Raw genomic sequence first — 20,734 nt, 5'->3', positions numbered from 1 at the left:
AATCAATATTGCTCTCAAGGGTGCAATTTGGAGATTTGGCGTGCAGAGAAACGGGATGATAGTGCCGACAAAGCCGATCGAATATGCTTCTTGGCTTTGCGGACAATATCGACCTTATTAAAATCGATCGCAGCTCAGTAGAAAAGGCCTTCGTGCCTCTAGAGAGGGAGACAGCAAGGATAGGCCTGACTATTAATTCTACCAAGGCGAAGTACATAGTTACAGATAGAGACAGAGGTAGTGGTGTTGGTGCTGAGTTCACAGCTTATTGTTCTAATAAGTACTTCCACAGTTATTGACTGAGAGCTTTCTTTCCCAAAGTTGCCAATTTCGCATTTGTATATCTCGCCCAGGGAAGTCATTAAAATTTCCATTACGAAAAGATCCTGGACGCTCGGTAAGGAAGGCCCATTCTTACTCATCTTTTATTCCAAAATATATAAAAGTATAGCTTACCAACAGCTAATTATTTTATGAGTGTTCAATGAGGTTTACTTATCCAAATAATGCAAATTTACACAGAATCAATATATTATAGCTCAGTTCGATTTGTGATTGTTATAGACTTCCCACTTTCATCTGCTCGGGATAGTTAGATGCTACGCATTTTCAGCCGGAGTCCCGTCGTGATTGTGGGTGGTAAGGATTGTTTGAAGTTGCAGTGCCGCAGCTCTCTAGGAGTAGGAAGGTAGGTAAACGGAACCGGAAGTGGATTTTGCAGCCGGTAGGAAAGGTGTACCACCACATAAAACGTTTCTGTAAGCTATATATCAATCAACAGGAGGTCGATTTCTCTGTTCTGTTGCATTGTGTGGGGGCTTTTGGTCGTCGGCTTGTAGGAAGTTGCTGTCGGAATGCAGTACTTCCGATTCGCAAAGGGGCTTGCCAGTTGCTCGATATGTGAAACTGTAATTGGAGGGAAAATTGCAGGCTGCCGGAAGTGTCCGTCAGGTATCATCACTGGCGACCGGTTAATTGAGGTGGAAAATTGAAGAAAATTGAGGTGAAGGCGTTATTGAATCGACCATGCAGTTTCATTTTTATAAATGGCATGTTTTCACCATAGAGTTTGGAAAAAATTGCTCTAAGATTATCTTGGAAACTTCTAAAATTATTTTTCAGAAGTCCCAGAAACCCTCATAAATCTCATGGGTCCAGAACGTTTCGCAAAGATCATCCACTGGGATGAACTTACTCTATAATCAAGGACGCTATAATAAGTCTAATGAAAATTCTAAATTCTTGTTTCAAGGAATCGATTTCATCCCAAAAACATTCGAAGTATCATCCCTTGAATGAGAAAATTCATCCATCCACAGGAAAAATCATACCTATACAGAACCATTAAAACAGGTACAACTTTATTTCCCCACGTAGCAGCACATGTGCTCGCACGAACGATTTTGTCCATATAAAAGCTACAAAAAAATGCGCCGTCCCCCAAAATCATATTCAATTGTCCATAAATTCTGCAAGCTTATGGCGTGTCTACTACTCCAACCGCCACAACGACATCCTCGTACGCAAACAGCGAGGGCAAAGCTTCAACCCAGATCCATATGAATTAGGGTGTGGCTGTTTTTTTCAAAAGTTGTAAAATCCAAAAATTTTTGTGCTTTTCTGAATTAAAATTTCACAAAAGGAGAAACCGCTAAGACTGATGATTCAGAGGTGGCGCAAAATGACTTGAAGGTGAGTTTCCAAGTTATAAAACAAAACCTGCAGTGAGGCTTTAGTAACTTCGTTATTTTAAGCTTTTATCGATTTTTTTAATACCTTTCACTTCAAAACCAAATTTATGAAAAGTTTGTTCAACATCAGTTGTGTCTTAAACTATGAAAACTATTAGTAATGGGTAGTCCACTTTTTTAAACTTCATTGAAAGATATATTATATAACTTGTAAATTTATCTTCGAATCACTTAGGACACTTTTGAATCTTAATATTTACTGCTCAATTTTTGTGGGTTTTTTTCAATGAGATTTGAATCCAAAAGAGCACACAAATGTTTGGTTTTGAGAACTTTCGTAAAATAAACCACACCCTAACACGAATACCATGATATGAATCTCGCTCACGTTCTCCATCCGAATGGGTCATATTTTGCGGCATATATCAGTGAGAGAATGTCAACCAAAGGGGACATATGCGTGCGTGGGCGGCCCACTGTATTGTCCCTGTGACCATAAATTAAGCAGCTAATATCCTGCCCCCGAAAACATGACACTAGTAGTGGACGATGAGAGCGACGACGCCAGCCAAGTCGAGACACGGTGACACACTCGTCAATGTATCGTCATCGTCAGGGAGGTTGAATATTTTCCCGTGTTGGTCCTGCTGTGGGTATTTTCACGGTTTGATGGGAGAAATTCATCCCACTGCACAGTGGGCAAAACCGGAACCAAAACTGCAAAATTTTAGTAACTGGTGTCTAGAAAGAGCATCATATCTACCTATCTATTTTCATTATAAAAAAAATCGATGTGATAATCTCGTGGACAAAATGTTGAAAGACAACACCACAACGTTGTTTTGTCCATAAACGCCATTTTTTTATTCATTCGGAAGAGAATCATTCTTCCACAAATTTTCATTCCCGACCAATTCTCCCTTTTTGACGTTTTTAAATTTGGCGTTTTGGGATTCGACTTTTTGTCACCTATCCGTTGTGCAGACCTCGTGCAGTGCTGGATTTTGTCCCAGTTTGTCCAATTTCTAGGTCCGCTTTTGCCCACTGTGCACCTGTCCTTCCCTTGGCAACGATGTGGGATGGAACTCTGCCACTCGCACGATTCGACATCATCATAAATGTGACCATAACTCCTCTGGGGACGATCAAATTTTCTCGGAAATTTAGACAAATTCCTACATTCTCCGACGGCGAGGTAATCCCTAGACCAACATTGGAAACTCCATTCCATTTCCATCTTCATAATCGTAAAAATGGATCATCCTCTACCATGAAATTGCTTTACCGATATAAAAAACCTACATCCCCATCCACTCACTCACCTGTACAGAACTTGGGCTCGTCGGTTTTGTCCAGGCAATCGAAGCTTCCGTCGCAGTATTTGGACGAAGCAATGCACGTTCCGTTGCCGCACCGAAACTGGGCCAAATTACATCGGTTGGGAGCCACTGCCCCACCATTTCCCACGGTGCCGGAAGCAGCTGCAGCAGCAGAGGCGGCGGCAGCAGCAGCAGCTGCATTGTTCTGTCGAGCGGCGAGGGCTGCCACTATCGATGCCGACGAGAGGGAAGCTATCGCCTGGGGAGCCGATCGACTTCCGGTGGAACGGGCAGTTGCGCTTCCAGGGACTGTTGCTGCCGTAGCCCCATTTGCCGCCCCGCTGCCATCTTTGATCGAATCTACCGTCGGGAGTCGAAGGCTGGACAGCGCAACCAGCAGCAGCGCGATTAGGTATTTCCACTCATCCATCCGAGAGTCTCTGGAAAGAGGGGAAACAATGGGAATGGAAATTAGAACGGGTGTTTGATGGCTTTCGGAAAAATTTGATCAAATAGTTCAGAATTTGTGGATTTTTTGACTAATTTTTGCAAGATCAAAAAATCATGTTTTCCGGTCTGTCTGAATACCGATATTTTATTCTTAATTCTTTATTTGTATCATTCCAAACATTACATTCATTTCCTATATCAAGGTATTCTGTGTTAGAAAATACTATTATCCTAATGTTATAAAACAAAATAAAGCATTTATTAACATTTTTTTCGCAACATATTACATTTCATTTGCCATAGCAGTTCAGAATTTTTATAGGTGAGTTTATTTCACCTGCTATTAGTGAAAAAAAAATGTCAGTAAATGGTTGCAACGATTTTTGTCTAAAATTATTATTAATTTATCTCAACATTTGTTCCAATGTTTCAACATTTGATATTTTATGTATCTTATTAGTAGTATACCATGGAAAGAGATTCAGAATCATGTTCAAAATATTATTTTGGATCTTCTGCAGAGCTTTGTTCTTTAGGCAAAATTTTGAAAGTCAAATTTTTGTCTAACAGAAGCCCTAGATACTTTACTTTATTGGTCCAATTTATTGGAACCCCTCTCACCGTGGTAACATGTCTACTAGAAGATTTATACATAATAAAGAGCTTTTTTGCTAGTTTGAAGAAATAATATCTAAACTTTTTTGCAATATACTACAGATGACACGAAGGCTTCGTTCTTTGAATGCTTTTTCTATGTCTAGAAGAGCGAAACCAGTAGAATAGCACATACAAGGCGCGACGCGAGACAAGACAATCGTTCTTACAATCGTCAAAAAAGTTTAAAATTTTACCGGACATTGTTCTGTAGATGGGCTACATCGCGCCTGAAACCGGTCGACAAAAAGTAAAAACGTAAAATTTTAACACGTTCTTGACGATTGTAAGAAAGAGTGTTACGTCTTGTCACGCGTCGCCTCTTTTATGTGTCGTTTAGTTCTTACATTAGCTTCTTCTTCTTGGCATTAACGCTCTCACTGGGACAGAGCCGAGAAGCAGCTTAGTGTTCTTGTGAGCACTTCCACAGTTATTAACTGAGAGCTTTCTTTGCCAAAGTTGCCATTTCCGCATTCGTATATCGTGTGGCAAGTACGATTATACTCTATGCCCAGGGAAGTCAAATAAATTTCCATTACGAAAAGATCTTGGACCGACCGGGAATCGAACCCAGACACCTTCAGCATGGCTTTGCTTTGTAGCCACGGACTCTAACCACTCGGCTAAGGAAGGCCCCTACACCTCTTACATTAGCATACATCACAAAATCAGTAAAATGGTCTTCAGACTTGTTGGAACGAATCAAATTTGTTAAACTTCAAGTTGATGAGTGTCAAATTTCCATGTCGGAATCCGCAGTCAAAATCATGTGGATTCTGTTTGATAATGAAATGTTTTAACACTCTTAGTAGAAACGCCTAAAATTTGCATTGTATATTTTAACGTTAGAGCATCAAATTTCATCGTATGGGTTTTACGATTTTATGCAAATTTGATTTTTTCATTGTGTTACACTCGAAACACAAAAGCACAATGAATGGACCCTCTTATAAATTATGGTTCTTTTTACCGTGGATAAGAGTAGAAGGCATGCAATACGGGATTTATTGTAATGTCATGATTTAACTGCTTCATATTTAGTTTTTGAGAGAATACAAAACAAGCGTATGAAAGGGTCTAGGACCTAGGTGATTCAGAAAATTCGAAGCAATACCAAGATTTACACAAAACAAACTCAAGGAAAAATGCTGGAACAAAATTAAAAAGGTCATGCATGGGAATTGGTTGACTCCACTATATTCAGTAAAATAAAAAAAAATAAAAAGACTCAAAAACAATTTGACGTATTTCACGCCAACTCGACAAAGGGATTGGCAGTACCCCTTCAGAATTCAATGAAACTTTCTGGGTGTGAGGACTATGTGAAACTAAGATACTTAACATACCTTGTTTTTTTTTCAAAATCGATCTAGAGTAACATTTGAAAAGGGTCAAAGTTTTTTTTTATTATTTATAAACCCGTATCACTCGAAAACGATAAGACCTACAAAAAAGTGTTGTATAGGGGACTGGCGTGAAATTTCCTGACGTTTTAGAGAAAAAAATTAAAAAATAAAAACACTTTTTCTACACTGAAAAAAAAATTCAAAACTCTAAAGTCGATTTAAAATAAAAAACTGCCATTTCAGATTTTTATCATCCTTAAGCAAAAAGTTTCGTAATTAAATTTACTAAAAGTCGTCCATACATTGCAAATTTGGCATATTTGAGGGAAAAAGTTTTTCTAACATCGAATTTTTTTAAGTCCCAACGTTTTTTTTTTACTTTTTTTTTATGAACCCGTTTAACTCGAAAACGGTAAGACCTACAAAAAAGTGTTGTATGGGGGACTGTCGTGAAATTTCTTGAAGTTTTAGAAAAAAATATTGAAATAATAAAAACACATGTTCTACAATGAAAAAAAATTATTCAAAACTTTAAAGTCGATTTTAAAAAAAACGGCCATTTCAAATTTTGATCATCCTTAAGCAAAATGTTTTGTTATTAAATTTACTAAAAGTCGTCCATACATTGCAAATTGGGCATATTTTGGGGAAAAAAGTTTTTCTAACTTCAATTTTTTTTAGACCCAAACTGAAATTTATTTTTTCAAAGATTTTGTTTTAAACCGTCAAATATGATTGTGTTTTCAAGTGATTAATGAGTTTGAATCAGAGAATAGATTAAATTTTTTATTGAGAAAAGTTAAAAAACGGAATTATATAGTGATTATGTTTTTATATGTAGGCAATCAATGGACTTCGCCTCTGCCTATGAGAAAATCAACTCCTTCTAACAATCCGACGGATTTTTATGGTTTGAAAGGTATCACAACAGTATTGCAAACATTGAAAAGTAACAACCATACCCCAATAAATTCTCTTCTAGAAAAAGTTTTGTAAAAAAAACTTACTAAACGTACCTGCGTTAAACGCCAGATGAATAAGAAATAATGAATATGTTTGTATTGTTATCTACCTTAAAAAAGTTGATAAGCTCATAACTCATGATTTTATTTGCAAATAACAGTCTGCTTTTCTACGAAACAAAAAAGACTCCTTAAAACAAGGTTAAATACTGGTAATTTCCGACTTTTCTGCAAAATGATTACGTTGCTCAAGGATATCACTGGAATAATTCCCAAGCAACGATACACCAATTCTAGATTTACCATCAAAAAGATAATAAATTGGAAAATGTTAGTTTTATTATAATATCAGACCCATGACACAGTAGCAGTTCAGCTATTTATTTCAAAATTGATAAATTTTATTAAACAAATTAAAAGTTATTTTGAAGTCAGATGAAGCTGCAGCTCATTATAAAAATAAAAAAAAAATGTCAGCTTATGTAATTTCAAGAAAATACATGGATTGGAAACAGAGTGGCACTTTTTTGCCACATCCCACGGCAAAGGCCCCTGTGACGCTATTGGTGGCACTCTCAAGCGAATGGCAAAAAGAGCAAGTCTTGCCAAATACTATGGAAACACAATCGCAACTCCGCGAGAACTATTCAACTGGGCAGTAAAACAAACTGATACATGTATCACCAAATTAAATTTCTGTTATATATCTAATGAACAATATGTTAAAATGTCAGAGGAATTGGTGGAATTTTTTGATAAGGTTAAAACTGTCCCTGGTACCCAAAAATATCATTGTTTTGTGCCTATAAGTGATAAACAAATTGCAGCCAAACGGTATACCAATTCAGAGGATGAACCAAAATTATTCAATTTATTCAGTAAAGCCTAAAAATAATGTAAATATTCATGTGCAGATACTACGTTTTAGGATATATAGCAATAATAAAAATAAAAACAAACCACGATTTTTTTCATAAGCATAATATTGACCCTTTCCAGACACCTGTTAAGATTGGCTTTGACCAAATAAGAAATTAAATATTATCGTGATATCTTTCCAACCATAAAAACCCATCGGATTGTTAGACGGAGTTGATTTTCTCATTGGCGGTTTGGTGCGAGATCAATTGAATTTAATTAAAAAAAAACTCTGTATAATTTCTTTTAACTACTCCCAATAAAACAAATATGATCTATTTTGTGATTAAAACTCATTTATCACTTGAAAATATGATCATACTAGACTATTTAAAGCGAAATAAAAATAAAATAAAAAAATCATTTTGGACTTAAAAAAATCGATGTTAGAAAAACTTTTTTCTCTAAAATATGCCCAATTTGCAATGTATGGACGACTTTTAGTAAATTTTTTTACGAAACTTTTTGCTTAAGGATGATCAATATCTGGCCGTTTTTTTAAATTGACTTTAAAGTTTTGAATCATTTTTTTTTTCAGTGTAGAAAATGTTTTTTATTTTTTCCTTTTTTTTCTAAAACGTCAGGAAATAACACGACAGTCCCCCATACAACACTTTTTTGTAGGTCTTACCGTTTTTGAGTTATACGGGTTTATAAAGAAGAGTAAAAAAAACCTTGACCCTTTCCAAATGTTAGTCTAGATCGATTTTGAAAAAAATAAAATATGCAAAGTATCTTAGTTTCACATACTTTTGACATCCAGAAAGTTTCATTGAATTCTGAAGGGGTGCTGCCAATCGCGTGTCGAGTTGGCGTGAAATCCGTCATTTGGGTCATAAATTATAATGGCATCTATAATTTACTAAGAGTATTTGCGTGCGCTCTTTGTTTGCCCCATTATTGCAAATCTCACACCGAACAAAGCTCCAAGAAAAATATACACATATCTTAAAAATCAATTATCGTTAATATTGAGTCACCATGGTTTTCGACACAATTTTTTGAATTGTAGAGTAATTATTCTCTACAATCAAAAAATTTAAAAATGAAAACAAATATAAAGTAAGCCACAATTTGGAATAGAAACTTACGAGAAGAAATTATCGAAACAGTGTTGTCGATGATTAGACGGCCTAGAATGATTACACACGAGCTAAACTTGTAAAAAGGTGCTGAGTCATTGTAAAACATGACGTTAGGTTGAAATTTGAGCAACATTTATTTGAAAGAAGGAATTTCTTATTGACCTTCCAGTCGTCGCGCGGGTTTCCACCGTCAGAACCACCACGCTGCTGTTGTGAACGAATAGCGAGGTTTTTTCATCAATGCTCTACGAAAAACAACAACGCGACGACTGAAGTGTTAAATTCGAGCATCTACACATTAAGCTAATTTTACAGGAAATCGATGAATTTCACCGTAATCTCAACAGCTAAACAGTTTGGTGAAATAAACAATAGTTATCTAAGTTAAATTTATTAGAATTTTAAATCAAATTCAATTGACTTCTGGTAATCAGAACCATATCTGTAACATTACCTGAAAAACATAAAGAAAAGTATCTTTTAGTCCATTGTAGAGTGTTGAAAAAAAAATCTGGGACAAAGGCCCCTACAAGACTGTAGCTCTGGGGCCCCCACATTTGTAAATCTGGCCCTGTATGTAAGAATATGAAAAAAAAAACTGGTATTTGACCGTAGTTTGCAAAATAGAGTCGAAATTATTATGTGTGAGTTGAAAGATTTTGTATAAAAGCGTGTAGAATCCGTTTAGATAGTATCTAGACATAACAAAGCTAAAAATTCCTTGTTCTCCAGTAACCAGTGCTTTGAAATGCTCCCAGAATTGATTGAAAAGTTGTTTAGTGATGATATTCAGAAGACAGCATTAAAATTGTACCAAAAGATGGTGATCCTCCAAACACCCCAGAGCTGCGACCAATTGAAAAATCATATAAAAACAGAAGAAGAGACATATATTAGGAAAAAAAAATGCATAGAGATGTGCGTGGTATCAAACAGAAGGTTCAAGCATTTGGATATTATAAGGCAGAATAATATTTTTTGCGTGAATGTTTCGTCATTCCACTGTGATTTGTCGGAAAATCAATTGGACACCGAAATAAATAGATAAAAAAAATGTTTCTGTTCTTATAAATATTAGGGGTATTCACTTAAAGCTGCGTAAAATGAAAATATGCGTAATTTTGGCATAGAAACATTTCACATGAAATATTCCACTTCTGATTCTATTGGACGTCAAATGAGAGATTTATAATCTAGTCACCCGCTGAAAGTGTCAGCTTATACAGTCGAAAATGGCTCAAGCTTTAAATTAATCATTTTTATAAGTTTTTAGGTGCGATCGAAAGAAAAGATTCAGCCGTTCCTACAATATTATTGAAGGAAAACATTCAACCTAAAGCTAACTATGAGTCGAATTATAAGTCCATAAAATAACACCTTAATTTGTTTCTAGGGCTTGCGTGGATTCTGAAGCTGGTTCCGGACCATCAATAAATTTCATTCCTTCAATTAATGCCGTTAGTTACCCAACTATTGCTGAGATTTTGATTTGTGTTGTGAAATATTATGTTTGATGGATAAATTTTAATAAATGTTTAGCTCGATAGCGATTTCAGGCTTCTGTATTTAGTATTGCAGAATTGTTTGTCGTTAATTATTGAACCAGTTTCGCCAAACACCACCCTCTCTCCATCCCAAATTTGCTAGCTTGCTCTAGCCAATGCGTAAATCAAGAAAAAATATACTTAATGTACTTATTAAGACACATAATTTAACCAACTATAAGCTTAAAACATCCGGTTTAGCCACGTAAAAAATCAAAAGAAACGGAGATGGAATAGGTACGGTACATCGCATATTAGAATTGATTGTTTGCATTTGTATTTGTGGTCGAATATTTATATCCATTTTTGTAGATTCTTTTGTTCTCAGTAACACGAATACGAAAATAAAATTGAAAACGTTTGTTTGGATTTTCAATATTGACATTTGTCATATTTCCAAATAGTTCTCACCTTTCTTGGATTGAAAGACCGTTGAATGCCATTATTCTAAAATGTTTCATAGGTTATTTACGTTATATCATGAAACATTTAAGATAATCAATTTAGCATGACTTACTCAGCTCTTTATGCTGTTTAGTGAATACCCCTATTATAATGGGCATATTTCATGTCATGAAATTTGACATGTTATTACAATGTATAGATTTTACAGGTGTAATGTTATAAAGTAAGGCCTGTAATCGAAAAAAATGCACTATTTTTATCCGTTTGTACTTTTTTGTCTTTGGGTAAAAATTGATGAAAATCTGGGTATAACTAGATTAGAATGTATTGTTTACATGATCAAAATTTCATTACAATCGGTTCAGTGCGAGCATGAGATGCATCGGAAGACAACTAGGAATCACTCATACAACTGTCTCTCGGGTTGTAAAATCTTTTAAGGAGTCCCAGTCGACCGAGCGGCGGGCTGGAAGTGGAAGAAAATCGAAGACAGCTTGCAGGCTCGGAAGGTGTTGTATTATTTCAAGCGTAGTCCGAACCTTTCGATTCGCGTCGCGGCTCTGATAGCCAAGTGTTCCGCCTGGTTCGTTCAGCAAACCATCAAACGAGCTGGGCTTCGTGTATTCAAGGTCCGGAAGGCACCGAACCGGCGTGATCAATAAAACACGACGGCCAAATCGAGAGTGGTTAACGAAACCGAAATGTGTGGTTATGGATGACGAAACCTACATCAAGGCAGACGCAAAGCAGATACCTGGGCTGGAGTTCTACGTTGCAAAGTCACGTTTTGATGTTCCAGAAGACATAAGGAAGAAAAATACTTGCTCTGGCAGGCGATATGCCAATGCGGTAAATTGAGTAAACCGTACATTACAACGGGTACCATCAATAGCGAAATTAACCGCACCGAGTGTCTCCAGAAGCGTCTGTTGCCCTTACTGTGGTCTCACGGAGGCGAGACATTATTTTGGCTTCATGCTATTACGCGCGATCGACGTTGGATTAGTACAGAGACAATAACGTTGTTCTTGTACCAAAAGCCGCTAACCCTTAAAATTCACCAGGAATTTGTCCGGTGGAAAGATTTTGGGCTATAATGAAGGCCAAAATACGAAAATCGTCCAAGGTGTCTAAAAACGAGCTGAAATGAAAGTGACCAAAAAGGTTGGCTGCACCATTACACAAAATGTGATGAGGGGTGTTAGGGGAAAGGTGCAGGCTTTCAGCGAAGGAAAAGACATTGAATACAGTAATTATGCCGACAAATAATCCATATGTATTAGTTAATTCCCTGAAAGTTTCAAGAAAATCCTACTTAAAATAAATTTTTGTCTGGTGCATATTTTTACAGGGTGTCCGTAAATTATCCGAACAGCAATATATGGGAAAGATTAACTTAACAAGCAACAACAAATATCAATGTTTCGTTTTTAATACATCTATACACAGTGGGATTTCGTTTTTGATAACAAAGTCGAAATTATCAGTTGCTAAATATGTAATTATCCCGAAGTAGAATGGTAAACATAGGTCTATTTAAAAAGTGTTAGTTTCCTACTCTGGTTTTTTTCGTTTTTCCGTTTTTTCCCACGAATCTTTTCGACTTTCTTGAACTCGAATTGGATGCTTCCGACTGCTTCCGGGGATTTTTTGGCAACTTTCAGTCTCAACGGCAATCAGAACTAAGGTACCCCGGGGCAAGTGAGAATACGGGGTAAGTGGGACCTTCCGTCATAGCTCGTTTAGGAAAGTTTTTTCAAGGGGGTATTCTTCTAGAAAGTTGAAGATACAATAATAAGGAATGTATTCAGTACAAAATATATTGTTATTTTTATTACCATGTGCCCCTTGTAACACTTGTCAGCTCAGCGCCATTTTTAACTTGCATGATAAATTGTGACACGTTTCACGTTCTGCATTGGCTCGCAAAAAATAATTGTGTCATAAATCGAATTACCATCGGTAACTAACATTTTTAAGTATTATTATAAGTCGCTTACGATAAACATATATTTTGTTTTCATTTCATATGAAAATTTCTATAGTCTAATTCACCCCAAAATATCTTAATACCCGGGGTAAGTGGGACACATCAAAACAAGCACCAGAATTAAAACTTTTCCTACACGTTTCAAACATTTTCTTAGAAAGTAGCATTAAAACATTCAAACGAATGATTTCTATCCAAAAAAATCAATCTTATGTTAAAAAATTGCTGAAAAGGGAGAAAAAATGACAATTTTTTTATTTTTATTTTTTTTTTTGAAATGCGAATTTGAAATTGAGCGAAGATGGAAATAAAATTTAAAATACATCATGAGAAAGATTACTTTTATATTTTTATTGAGCTTTATTTGCTATTACTACCAAATTTAGTAGTTGCGGAAAACAATTCCATCCCATTAAGTGGTTTTCCGCCATGCATAAAAATAATAACAGAACATATTCAAATATTCGTCAATTAAAGAAAGTTTACTTGCTGCATTTCGATTGATAACTTATAAATGATATATTTTGAACATGTTTTTATTGCTTTACGCTTTTAGTGAGAAATTTTCAGTTAAAATTAAATGCGATGGGACAGATTAATAAATGCAGGGTTTCTTCCTAAAACGTTACGTATTTTATGGTTGATCCCTTATGTACATCAAATATGTACTAAAAATAAAATATCTATGATTTAACAATTCCATCATTGCAACGGTTGACTTACTGATGCGGTTTTACGCACGAAACTGGATGTGTCCCACTTGCCCCGTTTGTCGAGGAAACTGCGTCTAATAACTTATTGTACATCTTTCTTCTAAGGTTTTCACAATTTCGAAATTATTCGATCAAATTCATGCACAAACCAGCAAATATGTTCCCGAAATGTAATCGTGTTGTTGGATTTGTAAAATATTGACATTTGAAAATTATTCTGAAAAATTTGTTTGAACTATCGTTTTTTTATGTCCCACTTGCCCCGCGGTACCTTAAAATATTTTTTCTACGCCCAACGTTTTGAATGCATTTTCAATCTTTTTCAGGAGTTCTAGGGGACAACTTGGACATCTTTACATATATAATTTGAACGAAAAAGCACTGCCGCTTACAGACCATTTTGTTTTTTGTCTGGTGGTTGTTTTTCATGGATTGGGGTCAAGTTTTTTGTGTTTATCAATTTCCTAAAAATTATTCAACAAACAGGCTTGTTTTACAATTACAATTTTACAACTCTAGATACCCATTTCTAGCGGTATCCACTACAATTTCAGAAAAACTGATTTTATCAAAATGAATCAGTTTTTGAGTTCAATTGATTGGGATGACATGCTACGAGGTCTAAGCGTGGATACAACCGTCGAAGTAGTAAGTTTCGCTGTAACTCACGCGATAGGTTTGTTCACGCCTAAAACTTCTCATAAAGATCCTTCTTTCCCGCCTTGGTCCACCAAAGCTCTTAAAAGATTAAAAACAACTAAAAAGTCAGCTCTGAAAAAATTCTCAAAAAAACGTAATGCTCTTACCAAAACACAATATCTGACCTGCAATAGTGAATACAAACGTCTGAATGATAGACTGTATCACAGTTACATCCGCCGCACCCAGCGCAACCTCAAATTGAACCCTAAGAAGTTTTGGTCGTATATCGATGATCAAAAAAAGGAGTCAGGATTACCGTCAACTATGACGCTTCGAGAAAAGAAGGCTTCAAGTCTCTCTTCGATTACTGCTTTATTCAGACAACATTTCTCAGCAGTTTTCACTTCTACAACATTGACACCCCATCATGTTCAAGAAGCCGCAGCTATGGTACCTCAACGTTCCGCTATTGGCCCTCACCCAAGGATTTCGTCGCTCACAGTTGAGTTAGCTTGTGACAGGTTGAAGTGCTCAACAAACCCTGGTCCTGATGGAATTCCAGCTGTTGTTCTTAAAAGTTGCAGCTCATCCCTTTCGAAGCCATTGTCAACTATATTTAACCGTTCGCTCTCTTCTGGCTGTTTTCCGAGTGCATGGAAAAATTCGTATATTTTCCCAGTCTTCAAAAAAGGCGCTAAAGGGGAAGTTTCGAATTACAGAGGAATTGCTTCCTTGTGTGCAACGTCCAAACTGTTTGAGTTGATTGTACTGGATTTTCTCAAACATCACTGCCTGAATTATGTATCTGAAACCCAGCATGGCTTTATGCCAAAACGATCCACTACCACTAATTTAGTCAGCTACACATCCTTCATTATCAAAACCATCGAAGCTCGTAAACAAGTTGATGCCATTTATACTGACTTTTCGGCAGCCTTTGACAAGATAAATCACGATGTCTTGTTAGCAAAACTCGAGCGCCTAGGATTAGCCGAACCTCTTTTAAGTTGGATGAGATCCTACTTAGTAGGACGGACGATGTCAGTTAAAATAGGAAATATAATTTCTGAACACTTTGCTGTACCATCGGGAGTTCCTCAAGGAAGTCATATTGGCCCGTTTTTGTTCCTACTCTACTTAAATGATATTAACCTTGTCCTCAAATGTTTCAAACTTTCTTACGCCGATGATTATAAGCTTTATTATGTCATAACATGCAATGAAGATGCCAGGTTTCTTCAGTTAGAACTTGATACGTTTACGAACTGGTGTAAAACAAACAACATGAGTCTGAATGCAGACAAATGTTCAGTGATTACCTTCACTCGAAAACACTCAATCATAAGCTACGAATATTCCATTAATGGAATACCTATTAAACGAGAATCTACTATCAAAGACTTAGGGGTTCTGCTAGATTCCAAGCTTTGCTTCAAAGATCATGTAGCGTATATTACATCAAAAGCGCTAAAATGCTTGGGTTTGATCTTTCGATCCGCCAAGCACTTCGATGACATATACTGCATGAAAACTCTCTACTGTTCTCTTGTCCGCTCTGTTCTGGAGTACGGTGTTGTAGTGTGGGCTCCATACTACGATTCTGGCATTCAACTAATCGAAGCAGTTCAGCATAAATTTGTTCGTTATGCTCTTCGTCGTCTTCCTTGGACCGATCCGCATAACTTGCCCAGTTATGTGGATCGTTGTAAATTGATCGATCTCGATCTTTTAGAACATCGTCGTAAAGTTTGCAAGGCTTCGTTTATTTCCGATGTTCTTCAATCTCATATAGATTGTCCAACTATTTTAGAAATGTTAAATGTTGATACTCGTCGTCGTGATCTTCGTTCTCATCAGTTCTTCCGTCTTCCAATATTTCGTACAAACTATGGCTATAATGAGCCTATAAGTGGTATGTGTCGCATTTTTAATCAATGTTTTCATGCGTTCGATTTTCATTTGTCCCGTGTCTCCAACAAAAACCAGTTCCGTAAAATTTTGTTGTAACATTATGATTAAGTTAGTAGATGTAAACGATTAGCTTTAAGATCTGTATTGTTGTATAGTGTACTTTAGCGTTAAGAATTGTATCATTGGGAATTTGTATTCTGTTGATATGAAAAGAAGAGGAGGTTTTATGCCCATTTGAGAAAGAGCTTTTAAAAAAGCTCTACTCAAACGGGCTTTTCCCTGCTCCAATAAAGATAAAGATAAAGATAAACTCTGAGGACATTAACTAACTATTTAACTAGTTTACAAACAGAAAACTTGAACAACGGTTCACTACAAAAGTTTGCTTTTGACTGTTTCATTATTTTACAACCGTCATTTTGTATTGATTATTTGATAAAAGTTAAGATGGATGTCTAATATTGTATGCAAGGCAAGTGGGTTAAAATAGTCTATTGGGTGTCATTATCATTTAAGTCAGTATTTGTCTGATTACTAATTATCTGTCTATCTACATGGTTTTTTTTTTTTAATTTTTACTTTGAGTGTGTGTAAAATTCCGGCAATTGTCGTACTTAAACTATCACAGTCACTTCGATTGTTAACCGTTTTGTCCGTGTTGATGATATGACAAACTTCCAAAACGGGAAGAGCTCCGCTCGATCCAAAATGATCTTGAACTCTATAACACGTCGGAACACTTCAAGAACCTTACTTTGAAAGAATCAGGTAAATCCGTTGGCTTGTTCTCAATTAATTTCGTGACATACAAACACCATTCCATTTATTTATTTAGATAACTGGTTTTTAAATATCATTAGGATGTTTTATATCATACTTATGGTACAAGCATTGTTAGGGTATGGTTGATCCTGGGGGTGCGAAGTGGAATATCAACAAGCAGCCGGGCTGCTGTCAAGCTAAAAATTCCTTCAAAATGATCCGAGTATGCCTAGCAGTGTGCGGCCATTACTTTGTCACGCTAAAAACTGCTATACATTTTATGTGACACAAAGCTATGAACTGTTGAAAAAACCTTTACTTGGTCTTTTTGATGCGTAAGTTATTCAGAACTTTTGTGACATATATTTTAAACTATTGTACGGTCAGAAACTATCTAATTCAGCTAATTTATCGAACTTATTGACGGGATCAAACTGCAGAAGCTTTGTGTGGAGTATTTTAAATGTGGATCTTGAACATAGTTTCCATAAATTTAAGTCCTCATGGTCCTTAAATGCGATGCATAAATTCGTAGAATTATATATACAGTCATCTCTCCCTTACTCGATATTCCGCATCTCGATATCGAGTTCGAGAACCATAGTAAAAGTGGGTTCTGCTGGCTACCTCGATGATTCCTTGAATCACATTTGCACTGGTTTGGTGTTCCTTTTTCGATGGTCCCTCCAATATCGAGTTATGGAGAGTTGACTGTACTTATATCCGTTCTGTTTCGTTCGTAACCGGATAATTCCGCCAAAACTTTGTTCATGGTGACGAAACGAAACGAACGAAATTAGAAATGATAAACTCCTCGGTATATTGTTGCGATCGATGTTTGACAGGATCGTTCGAAAAAAACAAATAGCCTAAGAAAAATGTGCTTCTTGCGGAGATATTACATATTTCATACAGCTCTATATCAATGTTGGTTGCCGCAATTGAAAAAGAAAAATAAATAACGATTGCGTGTCAAATTTTGATTGATTAATTATACGCTAAAATAACTATGTCTACTAGAAACATAATAATTTGGCTCTCTCCCAAACATTGCAAGGTCGTGGTAAGGTTGATTGCCTTTGGCGTCGATATACCGCTTTCGACTACGAAAGCAATATCAGAACAGGCGTATCTTTTTCATGGCTAACCAACCAAATTCGTGACGTGAATTCTGAAAATGATTTTATCATTTCATTTTCACACTTTTTCATCGTATGGAGTAACTTTACCCCTTTAAATCTTAGCGTCCTTACATGAGGCCATTGCTGTAATAACTAAAGAATACACGAAAAATGTTACACAGTTGAGGACGAAACATGCGTATCTGTCAAAGGATACAAACTCTAGTGGAAATTAATGGTATAGTTCTAAATTCGGGTTTTCATTTATTTATAGGTATTCCACAGCTCGAAGCTTTATTATCGTCGCTGTATAGATATTGATCTTTTCAGATACTATTATTCTGTCTAGAATTAAATTCAGTTGAAGTGCCAGAATACAATCATTAGTCCACCGTTTTCTACATTTCCCAACCTTCAGAAACAATTTATTCGTCAAACGATTCCCCGATTACACCGTCACTCATATTAAGAAATTATTTTTCGCTTCCGCAACACACTGTCCTCCATTAATGGTCATTATTCATCACCGGCGCTTCCACCACCAGTCCAAAGCCATCATTCGAGTCTTAAACACCACATACTGCACTGCCTACGGTTGTCCAGCTGTCAGTCCTGGATGCGGGGAAAATTATAGTAATTTTCCGGAAAATATGATTTAATAGCAACAAAAATATCCCTTCCGGATGTCTGGCACACGGGAATCGTTCCAGTTCACGAAATAGGCTGCCAGAGCTAGGAAACACCATTAGTGGGTACTCTCACTTGCGGTGCCGGTGGTGGTTGGGATCGTAATAATCGCAAAAGCTTCACTTCGTCCCCCGCCCCGTCGCTTCACCACAGAAACCAGAATATGTAGGTTCTAGATGGGGAAAGGTGTGAAAGCTCTCGGATTGCGTGCGAACAGCTAGCGCCTCCATTCAGGGCACATTCGAATCAATTTAACCTTCTCTACGGGCTCTGCGGGGCACTAAGGACCATAAATGAAAAGTTCGCGACAAATGTACATTTTTTTGTAAGATCGATTACATATATTAATTTATAAGCATTGAGATATGTGATTGTACATTGACGATTTATTACAATTTTTACAGAATTTCATTTTATGGAGTTGAACTTTGTTCCAACGGATAAGTCTTATTTTCAACATATTAAAAAAACTTGGTGTGTAGTGAAAATGGCGCGAATAATTATTGTGGTGTTTGATACGTTGAATCTGCATCTGCATCGAATTTGGTATATTTTACATGTCTAAAAAATAGATAACTTAATATTTTGATTTACTATTGATTGTACCATGTACCCATAATTTCTACTATTTTTTTAGTTAAAGTATTCCGTACTTTTTATAAGTAGTCAATTTGATACATTATGAGTAGGGTAATCAAAGTAATTTGGACAGATTGTTACGCGTATAGGTCAAATGTTTGGCTTGAAATTTTGACGCAAAACTTCGGTTTCTGGCCCGTAGTGCGAAGAAGTGAACCACAACGAAGTGGCCCGTTTGTGACTCTATGCGTCCGGTCCCATGAGAGGATTTAATTTCTTCGTTTTCGTTCTGATCCAATAATCTCAAGCGTCCGGTTATGATTTATTTCTTTCTTTGGCTCAGGCGACTTCGGAGGGGGTTGGACAGCTGGAAGCAAATGCGATAGTGGTCAATCATCCGTACAATCAGAACGCACAGAAAAAGAAATGGCTTTTTGCGGGGAAAGCGTCACCCAGAGGCAACCAAGTGAAACCAAAGAGAAAGTGTTGATGAAAGCGGTTTATCGAGCCAATAATTCTCGAAAGTCATTTTTCATGTGTGACCCTGTCGTTCGGTGTGGTAGTAGACGGGTCACAAAGGGACCTTCAAACTATGAATAGTTGCTCTACGGTATATGGGGCATTCTACATAAAGTGCATGAAACACGTGTAATCGAACTCCTATTTTGCTCTAGTTAAGTTTTTTATCAGTTACTTTTCTTTAAAAAATAATCAAATTGAAATAGAAACAATTCAGATTAATTTGTGTCAATATCAACATTTGAAGACAAACAAAATGTGCTGTTTGCATAAAATAAGAATTTTCTTTATCTACTTCCAGTTATTTCTACCATCGCAACACTCATGTTTTAATATAGGGTGTCCCAGAAAGCGTGAGCACGACTTTGATAACAGAGATCACAGTGTTTTTTCATGAATTAATTATTTTTATAGTTTTGTGCTTCTTCTTAGGGCATTTAAAGTGCTGCCTATGATAACTTTTTACATAGAACTTTTTTTATTTTAGAAAATCAATTTTTATCTAGCCATCACAGACCCTACTTTAGTGCTTTGTGGGAACTTGACTTCTAATGAATGTTTCTATCAAAATGCTTCGATGTGGTGAGTTCAAGTACATTATTTCCAAGATCTTCCACAATAATTTTTGTTAAAAATTTTATCAGGCTTTGACATTTGACAAAATGATCAAATTCTGAAAAATCAGTAGTTTTTCTCTCCACATAAGATAATTTCACGAAATCATTGCTTTTCAGATGTTTTTGATATGAATGAAAATAATTCATTTCAGATTCACTTATGTCAAATATTTATTCCTTAAAATGGGCAACAAAAGTTTTAGATTTTTACATGTTGTCACTTATATATAAAGACTTGAATGTGACCCTTTTATAAATCGACGACAGCTGAAATTGAATGTTTAGTTTCTACTCAAATTTCATATACAGTTTACTCTCCCTAACTCGATACAGGTATGTTCTGTTTTTATCACGTTCCGATTTTGTCACGTTCCGATTTCGTCAACAAATTATTCCGTTTTTATCAACACACAAAAATATTTTTTTTTATTTTCAAAATGTTTAGAATATTAACTAAATACTTATTTTTGAGCAATTTAAACGCTCCAATCAATAGCCTAAGAGTTAAATTTTCGACATTATGTTGATGTTGAGCACCTACGATACATGGTAGGTGTCAAGCCATATACGATTCAATAAGGTTTGACTCCTTCTTATCCACTAATCAATTATAGTTTTCAAACTTAGTATGGTCCGTTGATTGATCCATCCTTTAACAATCGAGAGTTGATCTGGCCACGTCCTAGCAACAACTAGAATTGGTGATTAGTAGAATACGTACTTAAGAGAGAAACAGAGTACAACCTCCCTGTTTTTCTTATATAACATGGCATCAGAGAATTTTCTATGTAAATTTGATAGTAATGAAGCCCCCTTTGA

The 20,734-nt window shown here is 36.1% G+C and overlaps 1 protein-coding gene across 2 annotated transcripts in view; it reads right to left on the bottom strand.

The window, feature by feature from the left end:
* LOC5563680 overlaps positions 1-20,734 on the bottom strand; it is a 248,591-nt gene that overhangs the window by 209,076 nt on the left and 18,781 nt on the right. For both annotated transcript variants that reach the window (XM_021853633.1, XM_021853634.1), the window contains exon 2: positions 3,014-3,450. In XM_021853633.1, the coding sequence (XP_021709325.1) occupies positions 3,014-3,440 (427 nt within the window). In that variant the 5' untranslated portion in view covers positions 3,441-3,450. The remainder of the gene's footprint in view (positions 1-3,013; positions 3,451-20,734) is intronic.

The sequence above is a fragment of the Aedes aegypti genome, chromosome 3 (assembly GCF_002204515.2).
Source record: "Aedes aegypti strain LVP_AGWG chromosome 3, AaegL5.0 Primary Assembly, whole genome shotgun sequence".
In the NCBI taxonomy this organism is placed as follows: domain Eukaryota; kingdom Metazoa; phylum Arthropoda; class Insecta; order Diptera; family Culicidae; genus Aedes; species Aedes aegypti.
The sequence above is the reverse complement of the archived record's forward strand: the minus strand, read 5'-3'. Positions and strand labels throughout refer to the sequence as shown.